At 47.2% G+C, this 25,404-nt stretch overlaps 1 protein-coding gene across 1 annotated transcript in view; it reads right to left on the bottom strand.

The window, feature by feature from the left end:
• The window catches only part of LOC308591544 (microtubule-actin cross-linking factor 1-like), a gene marked incomplete at its 3' end in the record, with an annotated part of 103,847 nt that overhangs the window by 74,202 nt on the left and 4,241 nt on the right, over window positions 1–25,404 (bottom strand). The window contains exon 2 of the mRNA XM_081202311.1: window positions 23,478–23,754. Within this exon, the coding sequence (XP_081058437.1) occupies window positions 23,478–23,697 (220 nt within the window). The 5' untranslated portion in view covers window positions 23,698–23,754. The remainder of the gene's footprint in view (window positions 1–23,477; window positions 23,755–25,404) is intronic.

Below are 25,404 nucleotides of genomic sequence, written 5' to 3' on the forward strand. Positions count from 1 at the left end.
AGGCAGCTCTCTCCCCCAGCCCTACCAAGTGGTGCTGTGGGTGTGGGGGACTGAACCTGGGATCGCCTGCATGCAAAAACAGGTGCTCATCCACTGAGCTATGGTGGCCCTTCCCCAAGGCTGTACGCCAGCCTCCTCTGCCACACTGCAGCAGATCCTGGGGCATGAGGCACTCCACATTTTGGGCATGTCAAGCATTTTGCTGTGCCCTCTTCAAGACCAGCAAAGGGGCCTGCACCCCCAGGTCTTATTTTGAACAAGTCAGAGGCAGTGAATGAGAGAATTCATTCCCTTCAAAGTATTAGCCCCAGCCCTGTCAAGCCCTTCAAGGCTTGGGACCAGGGTACTTGGAACACCTACCTCCAAACATGCTTGCCTTTTCTCTAAGACCACTGAGCTATAGCCCTCCCCCTAAAAAAAATAAAGCTTCTAGTCCTCATGGACTAGATTTAAACTGGAAGCTGCCTGATCATACCACTGGTCTATCTAGGTAATGTAAAGGTAAAGGACCCCTGGACAGTTACGTCCAGTCAAAGGTAACTATGGGGTTGTGGCGCTCATCGCTTTCAGGCCGAGGGAGCCGGCGTTTGTCTACAGACAGCTTTCCGGGGCATGTGGCCAGCATGACTAAACCACTTCTGGCGCAACGGAACACCATGACCGAAACCAGAGCACACGGAAACACTGTTTACCTTCCTGCTGGAGCGGTACCTATTTATCTACTTGCACTGGCATGCTTTTGAACTGCTAAGTTGGCAGGAGCTGGGACAGAGCAATGGGAGCTCACCCCGCCGTGGGGATTCGAACTGCCAACCTTCCGATCAGCAAGTCTAAGAGGCTCAGTGGTTTAGACCACAGTGCCACCCTCATCCATACTGGTCTATCTAAGTCAGCACTTTAACACTGAATAGCAATAGCTCTCCAGGGTTTCAGATGGGGAGTATTTTCCTGGCCCTGCCTGGAAATGCCATGGCAGATTGAACTTGAGACCTTCTACGTGCAAAGTAGATGCTCTTCTATTAAAACTGTGGTCCTTTCTTTTCCTGCTTCCACATATACTTAAATATTATGTTCTGGCATGTTATCTTTGTGAGACACACAGAGAAACATGCAACTACACAGCCAACGTAAATATCACAAATAAATGAAAATGTAAAAGAGTGTGGTGGGCCAGCTGTTCCTCTCAAGGCTGCTGGTCCAAAGGGCTGATCTGATGTCAGACCCCATAGCAATCAGTGCATAGCTCTGCTCATTAAATTAAAAGTGCCATATAAAAGTGATATGGAGGAGGAGCTTTCGTATATTCCAAAGGGGTGACTGAAAAAGAAGAAAGGAGAAAAAGTTCCTCCTTTGCTGCCCTACCTGAGGCAGCTTGCCTCTTCATTTCCACAAGCATGGTAAGAAAACTGCTTTGGGGCTCAGATGCACTCAGTGGTTTGAGTTCTACACACCCACCCACCCCTCTTTCTTTCGCAGGGTCATTTTCCTAAAGGCTGTCCAGAAGAGACACCCAAGCAGACAATGGTCCATGCCATGAGAAGCGCAGTTCTGGCTAATGTGACATGCTGGTTAATGAAAACCAATTGCCGCCCTGGAATTCACAAGGGGGCTCAGCCCAGCTGGGAATAATCTTGTTTACGATGCCGGCCTAGCAAAGGGAAATTAATGTTTAAGCTGTAAAATCCATCCCCACCCCCTTTTTGTGTCTGTCTGTGTGTGTATGTCTCTTCCAAGGATATGTTCAGTCTTTGCTCTTGAGGGCTGTACATACAATGAAAGAGAAGCCCAATTTGTTAAGCTAAGGCCAAAGACGGATTTGCTTCTACTGGTGCTCCCTCCCCTCTTTCCCCTAATAATGCAAAATAGATTTTCCTGACCAGAACAAGTTTGCCATTCATTTCCTTCCTCTCCCACCCCATAGACAATTCTCAGTCAAACGTGTGTGTGTGTGTGTGTGCGCGTGCGTGCGTGCGTGCGCTTGTCTAACTTGGCCTGAAGGTGAGAGTTAATGTTGACTTTCAGAAAGTGTTTTAACCTCACCAGACAAGTTTCAGCGCACCCTGTAACTCACTCACTTTCAATTGCCATCAGATAAGCCTGTTGTTTAAAGGGCAGTGGCTCACATCACCCAATGCCCTTTGCGTTACTAGCCTGCTAGATCTGACCAGGGATCCATCCAGCCCAGGATCCCGTTCATGGCCACCCGGATACTCCCTTGCTCAGAAGCTCAAGACCAGGGCTTGAAGGCATCAGGCATCACCATCACCTTCTCAGTGTCTGTCCCCATCAGCACCTGCTAGGCAATTGTCTTAGGAAGACCATGACTTTGTCCAGGTCTTTCTTAAAGGAATAGAAGGTGCTTTCCTCATCTAACTTGGCAGAGAAATCCACTTATAATCAAGGAGAAGCAACTGCTTAAAAATTAATTTGAAGACCTTTTTTTTAAAAAAGGCTGCCATTATTTATTCAGTGTGCAGCATTTTACATCATAAGATAAAACAAGACAGGCACTGCACCCCCAGAAATGTACAGTCATCACCTCTCAATCTGGTGCCCTCCAAATGTTGTTGGATTACAACTCCAGTCAGCCCCACCCAGCACAAATCAATGGTCAGGGAAGATGGGAGTCAGGTTGGGGAAAACTAGCCTAAAGTGACAGCAGAGGTAAAGCTAACAAGATTGAACCATGGTAAGACAGTTGGGGATTCAGCAAGAGAATTGCAGGGGAAATGGAAGATTTGAATATGGGCTAGGAGAGAGTTGGCACCATACAGACCCTCTGGGAGCATACTGCATTAAGAGGAGGCTGAAAGGGATCACTGATTTAAGATCTACCACCAATAGCATATAAGCTTTCAGAGTTTGCATTGGGATGCTCCAACCCCACAACCAGAATGTTCAGTAGAAATAAGGCCGTCCCTTTTTTCAAGAAAAAGCAACCTAACTAGGCCTGGCAAATAATACCCCAGATGTTCAGGGACACCTAACCTGTGACCCTCCAAACACTGCGGGACTACAACTCCCATCATCCCAGCCCACTGGCTGCTGGGAAACAGAGTCCAAATCATTCAGGGGGGCACCTGGTTGGGGAAAGCTGTTTTATTGGGACTAGAAGGTATTTAACAGCAACCCTGAAGTTTTCTCTCACCATCTACGAAGAACACAAAGTTCTGAAGCTGGCAACTTTGTAGAGCGGCCACCAGATACTGTCTCACATGACCTACGTTTCTTATGCTGTTTTCCAGCACCCAGTTCCAGTCTGGACAGTTTGCAAGGTTGTTCTTAAGGGCGTTTTTTCCTCTCTTGCACTATCTATCTTGAGAGTGACGTCTGATTAGGGAAGTGAGCTCCAGCAAAGTGCAACTGTGCAGTATGGCAAGGACACCAAATCACGGCAGCAACCCAGCCAGTTTCCCAATGAAGAAAAAGAAGTCAGTTGAGTTCAGCAGTGATTTAGACAAGCAAGCACTCAACTCTCCAGCAGCAGCTGTTTTAGCAGGACAAAACATGTGTTTCATTGTGGATTTCCCAGTTTTTACTTCCATCCCCCAACGTTGTGAAGTCTCGATACTGTATAGAGAGCTACTCCTCACTTTTAGCATATATATTTTTAATACAGAAGACGTTTTGAACAGGTGAAAGGATTATAGTCATTATGCCACCCACCCACCTGCCATAAAAAAAACTGTTTAGCACAGCTATGCCTCCCAAGTTTATGGGGGAAATGGTAGGCTTGGAAGCTGCCTTGTTGTATCTTCCAGATCCACTTTCCCTCTGCACGGACTTCACCAATAAAACACAGGAAGCCGTTTTATACCAAGGCAATTCATTGCTCTGTCCAGCTTATTGTCTACACTGACTGGCAGCAGCTCTCCAGGTTCTCAGGGCGGAGTCCTTTCCCAGACCAACCTGGAGATGGGTTGGAGAACTGAACCTAGGGCCTTCTGCACATGCTCTGTGACTGAACGGCAGCCCTTTCAGCAAAGGAGACTCCCACGCCAATATCCGCTTTGATCGCAAAAAAAACTGACTCCCTTGTGCTAAGTTCGTTGACTGCACAATGCATATGCTTTGGACAGCCTCCACCCTACTCCCCAGCTGTTCTGGACTACAACTCCCATCAGCCCCAGCGAGCAGGTGATGGGAGGCAGAGTCCAAAACACCTGGAGGAAAATCGGGTAGGAAAGGGAAGAATATAAGGGTGATGCTAATAATGTACTGCATGCCTGCAGGGACAGACAGACGTCTAAGCCACATCAAGGAAGAAAAGAGAGTCTACATGGGAACGTGCACACCCACCGCCCGCTCGTGCAACCCACAAACCACACCAGAAATCACACGGGCCGCCACCAAGGAGCCTCGACAGCAACTGGCTTTTGAGTTCCTATGACCCCACCGCGGTTATCTGAATGGAAGGGCGTGTAGGCGCCTCGTTGTTGTTGCTTTAGCGGCAACCAAAGTTAAATGGAAGGCGTCATTCTCCGTTCTTCTAAAGAGGAGCAGCCAAGCGGGGCAGGGAGAGCTCCCGAGGCCCCGGGTGGGGCAAGTCCAGGCGCTCCTTTTGCGAGAGACCCGCACGCGGCTCGCCTGCGGGCCCATCAACAAAGGGAAAGCCGCTTCTGGGCAGCCCTTGGCTGAGAGGCGGAGGACCCGGCCTGCTCGGGCCTGGAAGGATGGAGCGGGAGGGGGCGCCGCCGTCCTCCCCCTCCCCCGGCAGACACACACCCCAGCACCGCACTTCGGCGCGGAGCCAGCAGGCAGCCCTTCCCCGGCCAGCCCGAGAATGCAGGCGAGGAGGCGCTGCGCGAAGCAAGCCGGCAAACAGCGTCCAGAGGCAGGAAGGGATCTCCAGGCAAAGAGGCTGCAGGAAGGAGCCAGCCGGACCGCGGCCGAGCCCCCCACCGCCAGCACCGGACCGGGCTTCCCCGCCGCCGCCCTCCCCGGCAGGAATTCTGACAGCCAGGCTGGAACCCTCTCCTTGCCCCCCTCCACACTTTAGCATCCTTCGGCGCCTCCCCCGCCCAAGCATCCCTATCGCCCCAGGGGGGGCCACCTGGGCCAGGGTGTGTGTGTGTGTGTGTGTGTGTGTGTGTGATTAAGGCAGCCCGCTTAGGAAAGGGAAGGAGAAGGAAGAAGGAAGAGGGGGCCGCCCGCCGGTGCCGCTCCCTTCTCCAAAGTAGCCGCGAGCCCACCTTTGTAGCGCTCCAGGACATCCTCGTAGGCCTGCACGAACTCCTTCTCCTGGCTGCGGTTGAGCGGCAGCTTGCCCGGCACGTAGCCGGCCATGGCGCTGCCCGCCCCGGACCGGGCCAGACCAGCTGGCGGGCGGGCGCGCGGGCGAGGGAGCAGCGATCCCTTTGTGCCGAGCCTGGTGCCTGCCTGCCTGCCTGCCTGCCTGCTGGCTGCGCGTCGGGCGAGGAAGGCGAGAGGCGGCCGGGCGCTGGAGCTCCGCGGCGTCGGCGTCTCCCTGCCGCCGGCTCTGCTCCTGCTGCTTGCTCCTGCTGCTGCTGCTCCTTCCTTCCTTCCGCCTCGTCTCCTCCTCCTCCTCCTCCTTCTCTTCCCGGCCTCCCGGCTCAGGCTCCACCCGCTGCTGTCAGGGAGGCCCAGGCCAGCCCCCGGCTCGGCGGCTCTCCTTCTTATTCTGCCGGCCCGGCAGGAGCCTGCTCAGCCCCGCGCAGCCCGAGTGGCGGCGGAGGCGACGCCCGGCGGCCGGCCGCGGAACTGCAGAGGCAGAGCGAGGGCAGAACCCGGCTGGCGCCACTTGGGGCAGATCCACATCAGGAGATGGGCTGGCCGGGAATCAGGTGCGACCACCGGACCCAGGGCGCCGAAGGCAAGGGGAAAGGCCCCGGGGTGTCAGGAGACCTCGAGATCCAGAAGAGAGGCGCGAGGAAACGGCCCGAACTAGAGGCGGAAAGGGAAAGAGGAGGACAGACTGGGACAGAAAAGCAAACTAGATCCGAAGAAGAGTAGAAGGGGTTGGTTGGATTGCCCCCGTCCACAATCCAAGAAGCCTCAAAGCCCGGAGGGAGAGGGGACAGCCCACACCCAAGTACCACCGGAAAAGGATGGGGGGCAGCGGACAAAGAAGTCAGGAACTCACCCCAGATCTAAATTTGTGGTAGGCCCTCCCTCTTACTGATCCCAAGCCCTTTTGCTGCTTTTAGGAGGAAAGGCAAGATGCTGCAACACCCAGTGCACACCCACTCCAGTCCTTGTAGGTGATCAGGCTGTTGAATCTAACTTCTACCCTGGTGATGTCCTCCATCACACCTGAGGGCTTGATGCGGCATATAGAGGTCTGCCCACCCTGCCCTCCTAGCATCCACCTCAACTCAGCCAAATGGCAGGGCTGGGCCAGCAGCTGATCATTTTCAGCAGAACCGTGCCCAGAACCCCACCTCCACGCCTGGCCTGGCCTGGCCTTCACCTGCCCTGACAACTGAATCTTCCAACCACATGCTGCCAAATCCTAACTTCTCACCTGTCCAGTTACGGGTCCCAATAATGGCATCAGTTCTGCCAGTCCTGCGGGGTCCCACGCTTCACTGACACTAGAAGAATGTTCCAAACTAGTGGCCATGTCATAGTCCTTGCATGCTGTTGGAGTTGATGGTTGGTGCAAGATGAGGCCCCTTGAAGAATGAAGCCCCATCACAGAGCCCCAAAAGGCTGGGTTGCCACAAAGGCAGCATTTGGGGTCTCAAATTTCAGCAGCACCCTGTGCAACACTAACATTCACCCCCCAACACTCATGTTCCATTCTAAAGCATCTCCTGCAGCGCCCCTGAGGCTCTGTGCCCAGTGTGACCAAACTGGTCGTGCTCCCCTAAATCCGCCTCTGGCTGCCAAGAGTCAGAGGCATTCAGCATGAGCTGTATGATGCCATTTATTCCACTTTTGAAGTAGGGAAGTATTTAGTCATTGGCAACCCAGTGCCTTCCAGATGGTTCCCATGGGCTGCTAACTGCTGTATTCTTATGAACCTGGAGAGCACCAGGTATTTCTGAGGTATGGGCAGTGGTAAACTGCAATCCTATGTTCACTTGCTTAAATTGTTTCCCCTCTCCCTTCATTTTCCATATATCTTGTGAAAACCTTCCTGAGCTTGAATCTGCATTGCAAACTGGCTCCTCCGGCTTTTTTCCTTGAGCAGACCTTGCACCCCATTGAAGGCATTCTTCACATCGCTGGTTCAAGGAGAAATCCACCTTGTTTCTCCAGGCACCCTGCAGGGGTGGCTGTTTTGCTACCTAGGCACTTTGTCTTAATAAATTAGCATCTTCCCAAACCAGGTAGCGTTAGAAGCTAACACTTCCTTAAGCCAAGGTGTGGGGGGGGCAGAGGTCAGTGTTGCTGCTGGTACTCCTCCATGTCTCAGCTTCTTGTGTCCCACCAAGCCAAAAACATTCCACCAAGAATTCAACAAACCTGCTGGGATAGTGAGGTGGGCGGGGGGGGGGGCAGGCAGAGTGCCAGTAAACAAAAGCAGGAGGCAAGAAAGGCCACATACCCGGCAGGTGGGCTGGAAGTAGCTCAGGCCTGTGCCATTGTTCACCCAGAATGTGATCAGTGCAAAAATAGATGTCTATGATGGTCATGTGCAATGATCTGCTTTCGGTGAAGAGAATCTGTCATAGTTGAAGAGGGACCTGGCAGCAAATGAATTGAAGAGTTTGAGCGACATCTGGTGGGAAATCTTGAGAAGTGCAAGACCCCAGAAAAGGAACCACTTACCGTATTTTTTGCACCATAACACTCACTTTTTTCCTCCTAGAAAGTAAGGGGAAATGTCTGTGCGTGTTATGGAGGGAATGCCTACGGGTGGCATGCCTACGGATTTTCCTCCTTTAAAAACTATGTGCGTGTTATGGTCGGGTGCGTGTTATAGAGCGAAAAATACGGTACTTTGTTATTTGGGAAGCTAGGATGTGCCCACTGACATAAATAAAGGGGATGGCAGAAATTGCCTGGGAATTCCCCCCCACACACACACAAAAAAAGGAGTGAAGTATGAGATAAGTTCCTGACTGCTGTGGGCCCCATTTGTCTCCAGCTGGAAATGGAGGTGTGCAGATTGAGGCAGGGTGAAAGAGTTCTCTGTATGTGCACAAAAGCAGCTACACTTTCATCAAGGGTCAATTAGCGGGAAAGTCCAAAGATTCTCTTTGTGGGATTTCCTGTGATGACACAAGACCGCAGGCTGGTGGGGCTGCAATGAGTGGCAGGTAGAGGCAGGCAAATCTTACCCGTAGCTGTGGCACACACAGGAGAGAGCAAAGTTGCTTGCGCAGGAGAACTCACTGAATTGTGCCCTTTATCAGTTTGTGTATGGGGGCAGTCACTTGGGCAATGGATGGATTGAATTTATATACTCCATTTCTGCATTGAGCACCAAAATGTTTTGGAGCAACCCTGGGGGTTTTCAGAAGTGAATGAGTGTCCTACACACAAAGTGATTGAGGACATTCTTTGGCATAAGACAGAATAATAATTATTACAATTAAAAAAAACTAGGCCCAGTGAAGACATTGCCTTTGTAACATAATATTCTCTTCACAACAGAAAGTGTTTAAAAACTTTCAACTTAATAAAGTTGACAGTCTTTACTTTTTATTTTAACTCATTCTATGTGCATATTTTATAGCATTGTTTTTCATTTTTCAATTTTTGCCTGTTGCTGTAATTGTTCCTTCTGTTTTATATACATTATAACATGCAATAATAATAATAACAACTTTAACCCCCCCCCCAAAAAAACCCTTAGACTTTTTCTGAGGGGGAGAACTCCCTTCAAAACGGGCACCTTGAGACCCACGATCCTATTTACGGATGGGGATAGGTGGAGCCAAACCAGGAGTAGTCAGCTATATATATTTCCTTCCCCCCACTCTCTCTGTAACCATGGCAACCAACAGAATGGTTACTCAGCCATCTGCGTTGCAATGGCAACCTGAAAAGCGCCTTATTCCATTCCAGTTGCAATCTCTCATGAGCTGACTGGCATGACAATTCTCCTCGGTGTTCTCCTATGCAGACTACATAAGCAAAACTTGAGGTGCTGGGGCTTTGAGGGGAGGAGGCCTCTGCACCCCTTGCAGGCGATACTGAGGTACAATGCAGAGAGCTGAACCCTTACGACACCCACCATGGTTCTCTGCACCTACGCTCACCCCCAAAAAATGCACACATTTCAAAAAAGCCATTTTCACCCTTGAAACTTTGTGACTGAAAATAACCCCAAAAGGAGGAGGAATAGGGATTAAGTGGTTTGTCATAGAAAAGGTGGGTGGTGGAGGACTCAACCACTCCAGGCCACACTTTATAAATACACACCCACACCCACACACCACTTTGTAGGAAATTGGGAACATCTGGGTTGGGTCCTGCCGCTCTCACTGTCCTGTCTAGCTGCATCCTGACAGCACAATACTATACATGTGTACATGGAAGTAAGCCCCGCTGAATTTCAGGCCAATGTGTATAGGATTGCATCAAATAAACACTACCTCAGTAATCCCAGAAATGCTGTAATGTAGACCAGAATTATTAGGCCCATGTTACAGCTTGAGGACTGAGGCTGAGAGATAGCAGCTTGACTAAAGAGCAAGTGTCAATTCAGGGCTAAGCTCAGAACCCAGGGATTGCGAGTTCATAGCACATGCTCTTAACCAGTTCTCAGAGTGGGTTGGTGAAGCATTTTGTTCTTTTGTTTTTAAAGTGTTCTACTTGGCACACTCCAGTCCAACTCAAGCACCCTGAAGTACAAAAGGAGAGATGTCAGCGTGATTTGCCTATCCCATACGAATGATCTTGTTTGTCACTCATCTGCAAGTGCACAGGATGAAGTAGGATTGGCAAGCATTTTTCCTGCTGAAGGGGAAGAAGGGCCAGTCGTGAAATGTCGATGCAATGCAGCTGCAGGGTGGGAACAGGACATCAGTTGTGTCAGTGCAAAACACCTCCAGTGCTGCCTAGTGTAGCAGAGGTAGTCTGTGCTGCAGGACCGTGGAGAGAAAGTGGGCCTGGGTGTCATGAGCCCCTTGATCCTGAGTGGCATGGGACTAGAGTGGCCTGAGGGAGAATGGGCCTTAGACACATGGGAAGGAGACATAGTCCCTCCAGCTCCCTGTCCTGCTCCATTCATGGAACAGAGGGAATCTCTATCAATAGGGGATGGTGCTGGCCAGACAGAAAAGGAGGCGGAAGAGCCAGAGGGCTCATCTCCTTCCCATCACCAATACCCAGGACTGCCACTGGCAGCAGATCCACTATCCTTGGGTGCCTCAAAGCTCCTTAGCAGCTTCATAGGAAGAAAGAGACTTGTAATTGAGTCTCACCTTTAAAAGCAGGTGGGATGAGTGTGACTGTTTGTCAAGAAATGTTTGCAGCTGCCATCCAGCCTGTCTTTAAAGGGGTTCAGCCCAGATTTCAGAGCTTCATTGCTTTTCAACAACTTTCCATCAAACTTTGCAGGGGGTGGGGCAGGGATTATGGGGTTTCAACTTCAGGAGACAAAAAATCAGTAGAAGATATTGGGGATTTTTCCCTTTAAAAAAACAACAACCTCCAAATGTGTGACAAATCTGGTTTTGAAACTTATTACCAGGAATGAGAAACAAGCCATAATGATGTTTGTGGATGCAGAAAAGGCCTTTGACAACATAGCATGGAAATTTATGTTGGAAAAATTTAGAATATATGGATGTTGGTAAAGAATTATTCAACAGAATAAAGGCAATTTATACAGAACAAAAAGCTAAACTTATTATAAACAATGTAATTACAGAAGAAGTAAAGATATCAAAAGGAACAAGACAGGGATGCCCACTTTCGCCATTATTATTTATAACGGTGCTAGAAGTCCTTTTAAATTCGATTAGACAAAATGGAAAAATAAAAGGAGTGACAATTGGCCAAAATGAATATAAAATCAAAGCGTTTGCAGACGATTTGTTAATAACGATAGAAGATCCAATAAGTACTGCAAAAGAAGTATTGGAGGAAATTGAACAGTTTGGAGGAGTGGCAGGTTTTAGACTAAACAAGAAGAAAACGAAAATGATCGCGAAGAACATGGACCAAAGTGCAATTGAAATAATGCAACAGCAAACAGAGATAGAGGTGGTTAAAAAGGTGAAATATTTAGGAATATGGTTAACCTCTAAAAACATAGACTTATTTAAGAACAACTATGAACCGGTATGGAATGGAGTAAGAAAGGACTTGGAGGTGTGGGGAAGAATGAAACTGTCCTTTTGGGGCAGAATATCTACAATTAAGATGAATGTGCTTCCAAGGATGTTATTCTTATTTCAGGCTATCCCCATAATTAAGGGGAACAGGATTTTCAAAGAGTGGCAAAGAGCGATTTCAAGATATATTTGGCAGGGCAAAAAGCCGAGAATTCAATTTAAGTTACTAACAGATGTGAGAGAAAGAGGAGGCTTTGCCCTGCCTGACTTGAAATTATACTATGAGGCATCATGCCTTTGATGGTTGAAAGAATGGATAAAATTAGAAAATAAGGAATTGTTAGACCTAGAGGGGTTTGATAACAGATTTGGATGGCATGCATACTTATGGTGTGAGAAGAAGAAAATCCATAAAGGTTTTGAGAACCACATCTTCCAAGGTCCTTTAATTGAAGTTTGGGATAGGTATAAAAACCTATTAGAACCTAGAGTACCACACTGGTTATCTCCATTAGAAGTTATGAGTGTAAGGAAAATCAATATGAGAGGTAATTGGATCACATATGGCCAATTGTTATTTAAAGAAGGAGGAAAATGGAAAATGAAACAATATGAACAGGCTAAAGAACATGTATATGACTGGTTGCATTATTTTCAAATAAATGAAATGTTTAGGAAAGACATTAAAGAATGTGGTTATGCAGACAAGGATTCAAAATTTCAGATAAAAATAATAAATAATGATTTTAAAATTTTATCCAAAATGTATAAGTTGTTGTTAGAATGGAATTTGAAGGATGAGGAAGTTAAATCGGTAATGATACATTGGGCCAGAGATTTTGGTTATAACATACAATTTAAAGACTGGGAAAGATTATGGAAGGAGAATTTAAAATTTACAGCATGTATGACGTTAAAAGAAAATGTTATGAAAATGTTTTATAGATGGTACATAACACCGGTGAAATTAGCGAAAATGTATAAGACATGTAATAAGTGTTGGAAATGTAAAGATAAAGAAGGCTCTTTTTACCATATGTGGTGGGAATGTAAGAAAGTGAAAGGCTTCTAGGAAATTATATATAATGAATTGAAGAAGATACTAAAATATACATTTATAAAGAAACCAGAGGCCTTTCTGCTAGGAATACTAGGAAATGAGATAAAGAGAAAGGACAGTAATTTTTTCCAATATGCAGTGACAGCAGCAAGAGTGCTACTGGTTCAGAAATGGAAACAGCAGGAAATACCGACGGTGGAAGAATGGAGAATGAAGCTGTTAGACTATGCTGAGTTGGATAAATTCAACCTGAGGATTAGAGTTCACCTTTGGTGGACATGCCCAAGGATTAAGACATTCTGGGAGATGATTTATAACGAAATGAAAAAGATATTTAAATATACTTTTCTGAAGAATATTTAAATATTTAAATATACTTTTCTGAAGAAACCAGAGGCCTTTCTCCTGGGCATGGTCGGCCAATTGGTGCCAAAGAAGGATAGAAATTTTTTTATGTATGCAACAACAGCAGCAAGAATACTCATTGCGAAGTATTGGAAGACACAAGATTTACCCACCCAAGAAGAATGGCAGATGAAGTTGATGGACTATATGGAACTGGCGGAAATGACTGGCAGAATCCGAGACCAGGGAGAAGAAACGGTGGAAGAAGACTAGAAAAAGTTTAAAGACTACTTACAGAAATACTGTAAAATTAATGTTAGAAAAATGTTGGAATGAAGTTATATGGCTTTAGTAGAAATGTTATAAGGAATTAAGTATAGATAGATTAATAGAGTATTAAAGGGAAAAATAAGGTTAAAATGTGTTAAGATAATTATAGGCTAGAAAACAGAGGAAGACGGAAAGGAATTGCTGAAACAATAGAAGTGGAATACAAAAAGGGAGGTGTGAGGAGGTCGTGGAAATAAGTGAAAGATAAGATATTGAAATTGGATTGTGTTTTAAATGGTTTTTGTTTTGTTTTGTTAGTTGTTTGTGTGTTAGTGTTTTGTAGTGTTTTTTGTACAGGGACGCGGACTTATAAAAAATATTGGGGGGGCCCGGGAAAGCTCATGAATAATAAATAAGCTCATGAATATGCAAATAAAGTGGCTCCGGCCCTAAATAGGGCAAGCCACGCCCCCCAGCCAGCCGATTGGCTGGCTGGGAGGTGTGGCCAGTCGGGATTCCCCTGTTCTCGCGGGATTTCCGGCAGTGCCTTGGCAGTGGCGGTGGTGCTGCGAAGCAGCGAGGCAGGAGCCCCCGCCCCCGGGGATTCCCTAATCTCGCGGGGGACGGCCGGGGCTCTCCGATTAGGGCGCGCGGCTGGCTGGCTGGCTGGCGAAGGAGCAGGTGGGGAGGAGGCGGGGGACGGCGGCGGCGCTCTGCTGGAAGGGCGCCCGAGATTATTGGGGGGGCTGAGCCCCCCAAAAAAAATTTTTGAGGGGGCTCGAGCCCCCTCAGGCCCCATGGAGTCGGCGCCTATGTTTTTGTATTGTATTGTATTGTTGTATTGTTTTTTTGGTTTTCTGTAGTAGTGTGTTTTAACTGTTGAAAAATTAATAAATTTTTTTTTAAAAAAAATGCTGAGTTGGATAAATTGACTGGGAAGATTAGATATCTAAGAGACCAAAAGTTCATCGAGGACTGGGGAAAATTTGTGGAATATCTGAAAAGTATAAGTGAGGGACAGATAACGCTAGAGGGATTTAAAGAAGCACTGTGAAATGTGAGAAGTATTGTTAAAGGGGAATAGAAAAAGAAAGGCTCAAATAATGACAATACAAACCTAAGGAATGCGTAACTTAAATAATGACTATGAACGATTTACGGGAAAGCTGAAGGAAGTCCAGAAAAGAAATACTTTGTGAAAAATTGGATGTGAAATTATTGTGTGTTTTTGTTTTTGTTGTAAATTAATAAAAATTATTTTTTTTTTAAAAAAAGAAACTTATTACCTTCTTTTTAAAGCTTGTAAAAAGGTAAAGGTAAAGGACCCCTGACAGTTAAGTCTAGTCATGAACGACTCTGGGGTTGCGGTGCTCATCTCGCTTTACTGGCCGAGGGAGCCGACGTTTGTCTGCAGACAGTTTTTCCAGGTCATGTGGCCAGCATGACTAAGCCGCTTCTGGCGAAACCAGAGCAGCGCACAGAAATGCCATTTACCTTCCCGCCGGAGCGGTACCTATTTATCTACTTGCGGTAGCTATTTATCTACTAGCATTTTGACGTGCTTTCGAACTGCTAGGTTGGCAGGAGCTGGGACCAAGCAACGGGAGCTCACCTCGTCACGGGGATTCGAACTGCTAACCTTCCAATTGGCAAGCTCTAGGCTCAGTGCTTTAGACCACAGCGCTTGTAGAATGTTTTAAATACTACTGAATATGAATTTCCAAAGCATATCTTGGATGGTCCAAAAGGGAGGTTCCTCACTATCAATAACCCCCAGGTGATTGTTACTAAAACAAACAAACCCATAAGCTTAAGCGATAGATGTGCAAATTATTAGAGCCTCCAAATTATAAGCTGGCTCTGTCTACAGTATCTAGCCTCTACCTGACATTATTTACCAAGTGTTTCACCTTTGCCTAAATGAGGCAAACGTGAATTCGTCCCTTATTTTCAGGAGACTCGTTTATTTTAAGACAAATCATGCACTTCAGATCATCAGTTTACCAGAAAAATAAACCAGGTCTCCTTTTTTTAGAACAGCCTATCTCCAGAAAAAATACTCTGCACAGTGTTGCTTATTTCAGCTGTCAACTTTACCCTAAAAATAAGTAAAGCATCTGTCATGCTTAGAGCACAACAGGGAAGTGAGCGGGGGGGGGGGGGGAGTCCTGCACAATTTCAGCTGCAGCCTGACCTGCATTTTTGCCTCCCTGTTGCTTTCAATTGTCTGCATTTTGATTTGCCCTCAATGCTACCTAATGACAGTTGTTGTCAATTACCATTCACTTCCTAAGCATGTTTTGGAGCACAAAGTTCTCCTTTGTTTGTCCTTAACTTTCATTTATCCTCTCTCACACACATCATATTTCCACCACAGCCCCACCAAACACGACTCTCTGCCAAGTGCTTATTATTGAAGTTGCATGTATTTAAATGCATTAATAATATGCAAACTAACAAGGCTTGGGAAGGAACTCATTCCCACCCACCCCCAGGAAAAAGAGAAGAAAATCACCTCTTTGCTCCTGGGCTTCTTAGTGGCACATCCCTGTTCCCAGGTGGAAACTAGGATAGTTGCAAATAACACAGAGCACCCAATAGTATAGAGCACCAAATCATAATGGGAATGCAAAAATATTCACAACCAATATCCTCACCAATATCCCCCTCCCAGTCCTCAAATTCCAGCTCTCAAACTGTGGGTTTTTTTATATAAACAAATAGATTTATTGCAATCATCATCTGAGGCATTTCTTTGTGTGCCTCCTCCACCAGCGGTCCAGAGGGTAGCATCACAAGTATGGGCCTTTTCTGTAATAGCTCCCCGTTTGTGGAATACTCTCCCTAAGGAGACTCACTTGATGCCTTCATTGCATATCTTTAGGCACCAGGCAAAAACATTTCTCTTCTCCCAGGCCTTTGGCTAATTTAACAATATGTGGCCTTTTATCCTGCAAGGGAGGGGGGTATTGTTTTTGTTATTATGGTATGTATTTTTGTGTTTTTATAATGTAAACTGCCCTGTGATTCTCGGTTGAAGGGCAGTACAGTCATACCTCATGTTACAGATGCTTCAGATTATGTGTTTCCGGGTTGCGGACCGCGGGAAAGCCGGAAGTACCGGAATGGGTTACTTCCAGGTTTCTCCACTCGCACATGCGCAGAAGCACTAAATCATGCTTCACGCATGCGCAGAAGCGCCAAATCGTGCCGGCGCCTGCACAGACATGGCGCTTCAGGATGTGAACGCTGTGGGTTGCGGACGTGCCTCCATCACAGATTACGTCCGCAACCCGAGGTTCCACTGTATAGAAATTTAATACATAAATCATATATAGGGCTCGTCAACCTGGGAAGTCAGCCCATCTAGGAGAAGGAAGACTCTGTTCCTAAATTTCTGGTACCTTGCAGGATATTTTTAGGAGAAGAAAAGGTTTAGGAGTAAATTCTACACAAATCCGGAGTGGAGTCCATAAGACGGTTGAATGGCAATTGTATGCTTCCTCCTGGCAATTCCTGCAGCCAAGCTGGTGCTAAACATATTGTTCTGCTTTCCTTTGGAACATATCAGTGAGGCCAAGAGGAGTTTTTTGTTGTCTCGGCAGTCCAAGACCTCCATACACACTGCCCAGAAAGGATACTTTGGTACGGCTAACACAGCAGTTTGACTTCACCCCTGGAGGCGCACTCCCTCGTTTCTCAAGAAAGATGCTAACAACACAAACCTGTCAAAGGGCAACACACAATTTTCTTGTATCCAGCTTGACGAAATAAGATGCTTCATTTGGGGTATACAAGAGGTTGCTTATTTACTTTAAGCAGCATGTAAAATTATGATTACCGGTAACTATTGACTAGCCTAGAGGAGCTGGTCTAGAGATGACACTTCTAGGACTGCAGCAGGAGGGGACAGTTCTCTCATCAGTTTCCTGATGATACAAAATTGTTTGAAGTTGTTAAACCAAAAAGAGATTGTGAAGGGGATCTCTCCAAATTGAGGGCAGGAAAAAGGCAATTGCAATTCAGTGTAAACTAGTGTAATGCACATTTGGGGGGGGGTGTCATTAATTCCACATACAGGCTCATGGGGGTCTGAACTGGCAGTGACTGGCCAAGAATGAGACCTTGGGGTCAACTGAGCTGTAGACCTAGCATGTGGCAATTATGAAGAAGGCCAATTTCACTCTAAGGATTATTAGGCAATAAATTAAAATAAAACTGCCAGTATCATAATAGGTAAAGTTAAAGGGACTCCTCACCATTAGGTCCAGTCGCGGACGACTCTGGGGCTGCGGCGCTCATCTCGCTTTACTGACTGAGCGCGCCAGTGTACAGCTTCCGGGTCATGTGGCTAGCATAACTAAGCTGCTTCTGGAGAACCAGAGCAGTGCACAGAAACGCAGGGACAGAGCAATGGGAGCTCACCCCGTCATGGGGATTCGAACCACCGACCTTCTGATCAGCAAGCCCTAGGCTCTGTGGTTTAACCCACAGCACCACCCACGTCCCTCTGCCAATATAATAATGCCATTATACAAATCAGTGGTGTGACTCTATTTGGGATACTGCGTGCAGTTCTGGTCACTTCACCTCAAAAACGATATTGTAGAGCTGGAAAAGGTTCAGAAAAGGGCAGCCCAAATGATCCAGGAGATGGTGCAGCTCCCCTATGAAGAAATACTGTAGCATGTGGGACTTTTTGGTTTAGAGAGAAGGCCAAGTAAGAGGTGACATGATAGAAGTTCATAAAAATTATGCATGGCATGGAGAAAGGGGATAGAGAAAAGTTTTTCTCCTTCTTTCACAACACTAGAATATGTGGACATCCAATGAAATGGAATCTGGAAGACCCTCAGGATCCCTTCCAACTCTACCATTCTACAATTCAATGGGACAGATAAAAGAAAGTACTTCTTCATGTTCAACGTTAAACTCCCACAGGAGGCAGTGTTGGCCACCAAGTTGGACAGCTTGAAAGAGGATTAGACAATTTCACGAAAGACAAGGCTATCAATGAATGAATGGATGAATGAATGAATCCCTATTTGCGTCAGCTATCGGCCATAGCAATAAAACAAGGCTATCAGTGGTTACTAGCCACAATGGTTTTATTCTACCTCCAGTGTCAGAGGCAGTATATCTCTGAATACCAACTGCTAGGACTCATAGGTGAGGAGAGTGCTGTTCCACTCCTGTTTGACTTGCAGGCTTCCCATTGAAACATTGGGTTGGCCACTGTGAGAACAGGATGCTGGTCTACATGGCTCTTTGCCCTGATTCAGCAGGCTCCTTCTTATGGCTATATTTGCACTTCATATGTGTGAACATGTCAACTTTGCTAATGATTTGGACAAGGAAGTGGACAGCAGGCTTATCAAAACCTACAGCTGCTATAAACCTGGGAAGGACTGCAATCACAGAGGATAAACTCGGACAAGAACAGTGGAATTAAATTACTAGAGTTTGATTAAAACATCTGCTTGCCAGATGTCTCTTATTTGATGGGAATGCCCCCTTTTCCAATCAAACAAAATGGATTTTCCTAAGTTTACAACAATGTGCATTCAACTCCCGAGTGTGCAGTAGGATGACCAATGCACCCCTTGTCTGAACAATTTATATCTCGTAAAAACTGACCCACAGCAAATGGTCCCTTTTCCCAATGTCCATTTTTACTTCTTTTGGAGTATGGGACTGTATTAACACTGCTTATTTCCCCCAAAAAGGTGTAGCAGCTCAATCCATCATTCCAGCAGAAAGCTATCCTTCCCCCAGCCCCTAAATGAGGCGAGTGTCATTAATGTTGAAGACAGCCATCATCCACTGCTGCATTCATGGGAATGTCTCCCTTAAGGAGATGGTGACAGCACAAGGGGTCAGCCAGAGCTGCCTTTGTTGCCATTTTGCCTCTGAACCATTTACCTGATGCCCACTAGACTGACGGAATAAGGCAGGCCTGCTGAGGAAAGGAAAGCAGTGATTGCCCATGAGAGAACTTGAAATGAACCAGGACACTCAGAGGAGACCAACAAGTTATCTGTATTTATTCACTGCATTCTTATAAACATGCTCTTCGGAGATGCAAAATTTCCTCCTCTCCCCCTTTCATAATAATAATAATAATAATAATAATAATAATAATAATAATAATATAATTTATCATTTATACCCCAGCCACTCTGGGTGGCTTCCATCAGAACACTAAAATACAATAACCTACTAAACATTAAAAGCTTCCCTAAACAGGGCTGCCTTCAGATGTCTTCTAAAAGTTTGGTAGTTATTTTTCTCTCTGACATCTGGTGGGAGGGCGTTCCACAGGGCGGGTGCCACTACCAAGAAGGCCCTCTGCCTGGTCCACTGTAACTTGGCTTCTCGTAGCGAGGGAACTGCCAGAAGACTCTCAGCACTGGACCTCAGTGTCCGGGCGGATACAAGTTTCAGCAGCCTGGAGCAGCCACTCACTCATCCAGGACTATTAATTAAGCCTCATCAGCTATCAAGATGTATGGGCGGAACGATGGAGGTGAAGACACTCCTTCAGGTATACTGGACCGAGGCTGTTTAGGGCTTTAAAGGTCAGCACCAACACTTTGAATTGTGCTCGGAAACGTACTGGGAGCCAGTGTAAGTCTTTCAAGACTGGTGTTATATGATCTCGGCAGCCACTCCCAGTCACCAGTCTAACTGCCGCATTCTGGATTAGTTGTAGTTTCCGAGTCACCTTCAAAGGTAGCCCCACATAGAGCGCAATGCAGTAGTCCAAGCGAGAGATAACTAGAGCATGCACCACTCTGGAGAGACAGTCTGTGAGCAGGTAGGGTCTCAGCCTGCATACCAGATGGAGCTGATAAACAGCTGCCCTGGACATAGAATTGACCTGCGCCTCCATGGACAGCTGTGAGTCCAGGATGACTCCCAGGCTGCGCACCCAGTCCTTCAGGGGCACAGTTACGCCATTCAGGACCAGGGAGTCCTCCACACCCGCCCACCTCCTGTCCCCCCAAAACAGTACTTCTGTTTTGTCAGGATTCAATCTCAATCTGTTTGCCGCCATCCATCCTCCAACCGCCTCCAGACACTCACACAGGACTGTCACCGCCTTCACTGGTTCTGATTTGAAAGAAAGGTAGAGCTGGGTATCATCTGCATACTGATGAACACCCAGCCCAAACCCCCTGATGATCTCTCCCAGCGGCTGCATGTAGATGTTGAAAAGCATGAGGGAGAGGACAGAACCCTGAGGTACCCCACAAGTGAGAGCCCAGGGGTCTGAACACTCATCCCCAACACCACTTTCTGAATACAGCCCAGGAGGAAGGAGCGGAACCACTGTATAACAGTGCCCACAGCTCCCAGCCCCTCTAGAGGGTCCAGAAGGATGTTATGGTCAATGGTATCAAAAGCCGCTGAGAGATCCAGCAGAACAAGGAAACAGCCTTTGTACATCTTGATAGCTGATGAGGCTTAATTAATAGTCCTGGATGAGTGAGTGGCTACTCCAGGCTGCTGAAACTTGTATCCTACCCTACCTGCCCAAATTGAGGATGAAGAAAAAAAGGAAAAGGACTGAGAAAAAGGAAAAGAAGCCTGGCTTTAGAAGCTGGCTGAGAAGAAGTTACCTTGAGGGGGAGTCTGCATTGGTATGCTGTTACATTTGGGGGACTTGTGCTGTTTTACATCTAATATTGCCCCTCTGGAGCAACCTGGATACTTGTAAATAAATCAAGGTCACTAAAGCAGCTGAGGGCCCCAATGTTCTCTGCTCACAAGGGACTCAAGGCTGCTGTGAAACTTCTTCACAAATGTGAGCCAGAGTGGTGCAGAGCACTAGGTCAGGATCTGGGAAGCTAAGGTTCAAATCCCCAGGAAGCTACCAGGGTGACCTGCCTCACAGGGAGGAAATGGAGAGTGGGAAAGCCACGTACATTACCTTGACTCCTTTGGATGAAGGGTGAGATATAAATGAAACAATAGCAGCAATTTCATTTGAAAAGAAGCAGCTAAGGCTGCAAGTAGATGAGTGCCATGAGGTGCCTGGATGTTTTGTTCCAGGAGGCAAAAAGCACCTCCAAATCGAATGCCACCTGGATCAAAAAAATGAGCATGTCTCTCACCACCTAGTCTTGATCCATTCTGGGAGACCTATAGCTGTATGTATCCTGTAAAAAATGAAATGGGAGCTCTGAGCATTGAGCTTCCACTGTTGGTGGCCATCACTGCCTCCCGAGGGAGCAAGTTCCATAGTTTAACAATGTGCAGCATGAAAAAGTACTTTCTTTTTTATCTGTCCTGAATCTCGCCACAAAAAAACTACCTTATACTGAGTGGCAAGTGGTTCATCTAAACTGACTGGCTGGGACTCTCCAAGGCTTCAAGCAGGGTGCCTCCTCTCATCTGGGATTTGAACCCAGGACCTTCTGCATAAACACTTTGTCACTGATCTACAACCCTTCCCCAGAAAACATAGCCATTCTGATGCCCCCAGAGCAGAAGGCCACAAGGTTTGCACCCTTCCTCCATTGTTCTATAACACTGTTTTCCATAACACCGTCACAGCTTTCACTGCCTCTGCACTGCTGCTACAAAAACCACACCACAACATTTGCATTGTCACAAACACAGAAGCAGGTGGCCCAGCAAGGTCCAGAGCAATGGGCAAGTGTCTGCCCCGTCTGAGAGGTTTTGGGTGGCCCCCAGCACGCTCTTGACCCTGGGTCAGTTGATGAAGTCCCCTTTAGTGACCACTTCACTGCTCCTTGCAGTGCTGCCATTGTCATGCCTGAGGAGGGAGCAAAGGAGCCTGTCACAGGGAGTGTATTGTTTGGAGAGGAGGCCAGGGTTGTGGAAGTGCTCAGCCCAGGACTGACAAAGAAAGACCCAAGACAGCGATATGGAATGAGATGCATCCAGCTGGGGGAGACGTGGGGGTGGGAGGGTGTACCAGGAAGATGTGGGGAAAGAGGGAAGGAGGAGAGACAACCACTGCATTCATCGCAACCCATTTTCTTGTCTTTCTGGAGTTGTCACTGGAAGCCAATTGGCTACTTTAAAACTGCCCTCTGTGCCACATCCATCCTCCCAGTAGCTTTTTCCTGCCACCAACCTAGCCTCAATGTGATGCAATGGGCAATTTCAAACTGGCATACGCACAAGTGAATTAAGTTTATGGGAATGAGCAGTTGTTCTTTGGTACCAATCATGATAACGCCCCCTTCTCTTTGGGTTTCACTTGCTCTAATTCAGGTCTCCTTCCCCTGCTACCCATCATCTCCAGTCTTTGAGTTTGCCTAAGAACAGCATCTTCCACAGAAACACAGGAGGCTGGGTAGGCTTCTCTGAGGGCAGGAAATCCTCCCCCTTTTACATTCAAAAAACAAATAGGTCCTTGGGTGAGACGTGCTTCTAATTTTAATTAAAGGGGGAGTGTGCCATTAGGGAGACACTGATCTAGTGCTAAGCTCTGCAGGGAGACATGAGTTCTTTGAGCTAAATTATTTCAGTCCTACTCATGTGACTCAGCCCCAAAACGTGACAATAAGACTGTGGCTCACCCCCCTGACTCAGCCCAGTTTTCCCAAGTGGTTCTCAGACAGACAGCTTTCCAGGTAGGGCTGTGTGCGCATCTGCTCCGGCATGCTGGAGTCTGAAGTTCACCACCAGCATTTGAACATGGACCCCAATGCATGAGCATTTTGAAACTTCTTGATAGGCAGAGGTCACATTCCTGACCCTGGGCCTTGTCATCTTCACTTTTATCCAACTTTCTAGGAACTGACATGCCTCTAAAGCAGGGTTTCCCAAACTTGGGTCTCCAGCTGTTTTTGGACTACAGTTCCCATCAGCCCTGACCACTGGTCCTGCTAGCTAGGAATGATGGGAGTTGTAGTGCAAAAACAGCTAGAGACCCAAGTTTGGGAAACCCTGTTCTAAAGAAAACTGTGTAGGTATCAACCAATGCCTCCTTAAATTATGGCAGGGGTGGGGAACCTTATTCAGTTCAAGGGTGACATTCCCTTCTGGGCAATCTCCTGAAAGCTATATACAGTGGTACCTCGGGTTACATACGCTTCAGGTTACATATGCTTCAGGTTACAGACTCCACTAACCCAGAAATAGTGCTTCAGGTTAAGAACTTTGCTTCAGGATGAGAACAGAAATTGTGCTCCGGCAGCTCAGCGGCAGCAGGAGACCCCATTAGCCAAAGTGGTGCTTCAGGTTAAGAACAGTTTCAGGTTAAGAACGGACCTCTGGAACGAATTAAGTACTTAAACCGAGGTACCACTGTACTGGGAGGAAGGGCAGAGGCAAAAGTGGGTGGGGCAAGGGTTGTAAATATTACTTTTGTATAGTAGGCTCATCTATCTCTCCACAGTTTCTCTAGCCTCCATCCAGGCAAGCAAAGTTCATGGACACATTCCAGAGAGGGAACAAGACTCCAGGAGGGTACAAAGCAAGGTAAGGGAGGAGTGTGGCTTGGAAAAAGGGGGAGTGGCCTGGAGACACTCTGAAGGGCCATACAGAGAGGCTTCAAGGTCCACACTTGTCCCTCCCCCCGCCCTGAGGTTCCCCTCCCTAAAACAATGGCACTGAACCAGCTTCCTTACCAGCTACTCTGACGACGGCTCTTTCTGCCGGATCCAGCACAGAGTCTTGACTTTTCCTCTTCTTCTGCTCATGGAGAGGTAAATTCCAGGGCAAGGTGTCCCCCGGTGGACAAGGAGACAGACTGCCGGACCTCTCACTCCGATAGGACCTCTCACTTCGGCACGAACGCTCACTCCGGTAAGACCTCTCGCTCAGGGTCTCTTCGTCGGAGGACGACATGGCCCCGAAGGAGGGAAGGAGGCACAGAGGGGCTGCCGATCCTTAGGAACAGCCGGCCTAGGAATATCAGCATGATTATTACAATTACTGATTAATTAATTGATCAATGTAATTCCATAGTCACAGTTTTGCACTCAACTGCGACTCACACAGTAAAAGTAACAAAGACATTTGTATTATCAGAGCTGCATACACATCTCAGGTTAGTGGGAACACATAGCAGCCAATGGGTGAGTGGGTGAATTTATGGTGACGGATTTGTTAATCAATGGGAAATCGAAAACAGCTGACCCTTTTTGTAGCCTGATGAGCATCTAGGATGGGGTAGTCAAGCAAACCATGCTTAAGCAAGGCTGCTCTGTCCAAGCAGAATATCCAATCATAGTTAAAACAAACCATGGTTCATAAACTAACAGGTTAGCACATGATGATTTCTTGCCATGGTTAGTTGGCTGAGCTGGGCTCACACATCCAAACGAGGACCACTGCCAAGTTACACCACAGTTTCGTGTTATGTGAGCATTCAAACAGATGACGCTGCCTTATACCGTCAGACCAACTTGCATAGTATTGTCTGCTCTGAGTGGCAAGTTTTCCATCCCTCTCTGGGATTGAAACTGGGAGCCTCTGAGAACCAAGCTTGTACCCTACCACTGTGGAAGCCACTCTCCAAATAGTTTCCAAAGAATTACAGCTACCCAGCTTTCTGGAAGTAACAGAAACCTAGACATGCAGGACCAGCCAAAGCCCTCCAGACACTGCACTGTCTCCCCTGGGGTGCTTCAGAATCCTTTGCTATGCTGGGGCCCAGTTCTTGGGTGTGGTGTGGCTGCATTAGTGGTATAGCAGAGCAGGGCAGGTGGGGTCAAAGTGCTATCACTTATTTCACAACAGGAACATCTCCTTGGGGACTTTTGGCTTACCCACTGCATGCCAAACAAATAAGCTTTTCTCAGAGAGAAACCTGCCAAACCCATTTCCATAGTCTCAGTAGTGGAAGTGGTAGGTTACGCCAGCGTGCAGAGCTAAGAGTTAACGTGCCATTTTTATTCTGGGATGGGGTTGGGGAGCAAAGTCCCTTTATTACGACCAGCCAAAATGTCACAAAATAGCAAGCAAGCTTTTGAGCCCATCAGGCCCCTTCAATGAGCAAAAAGGGTGGTTTGGTATTGGTGCTACAGTGCCTCTGTGGGCCAAAAATTCATTAGTGTTGTACAGTCTGAGACAGGACCTGGCTATGGATTGTGTCAGGAACAGCACCTGCCCGTCAGATTTTACCACAACCCCCTGAGCTGCAAGGAGCTGGACCTGCCCTACAGACAAGTGGAGTCAAGCAGTGGTGAGGGAGTGGAGCTCTAAACATGCTCTCCTGCACAGCCCTTCCCAGGTCCAGCCCCCAGGTCCTTGATCTCCACTTCCATGAGGTTACAAATATCTCCTGGCAAGAGGGTGACTCCAAAGCATTGGATTTAGGGTGGTGCGGGCAGTCCCCCCCCCCCACAGGGCACCAAGCCAACAGGGTACAAAATTGAGAAGACTCATAATGGAAAAGATCCATTCAGGGGCACCATAGTACAAAAGATTACCAAAGTCCGCCCTGGAAAGCATTGCACCTTACACAGTGCTAATGAACCAAGAGCAAGTTGATCTCTCTCCTTTGCTCCAAAAACAGAACATTCTCTGCCTGAAAACCTTGACATCTGCCTA

Source organism: Podarcis bocagei, assembly GCF_964188305.1.
Source record: "Podarcis bocagei genome assembly, chromosome: 7".
NCBI lineage: Eukaryota > Metazoa > Chordata > Lepidosauria > Squamata > Lacertidae > Podarcis > Podarcis bocagei.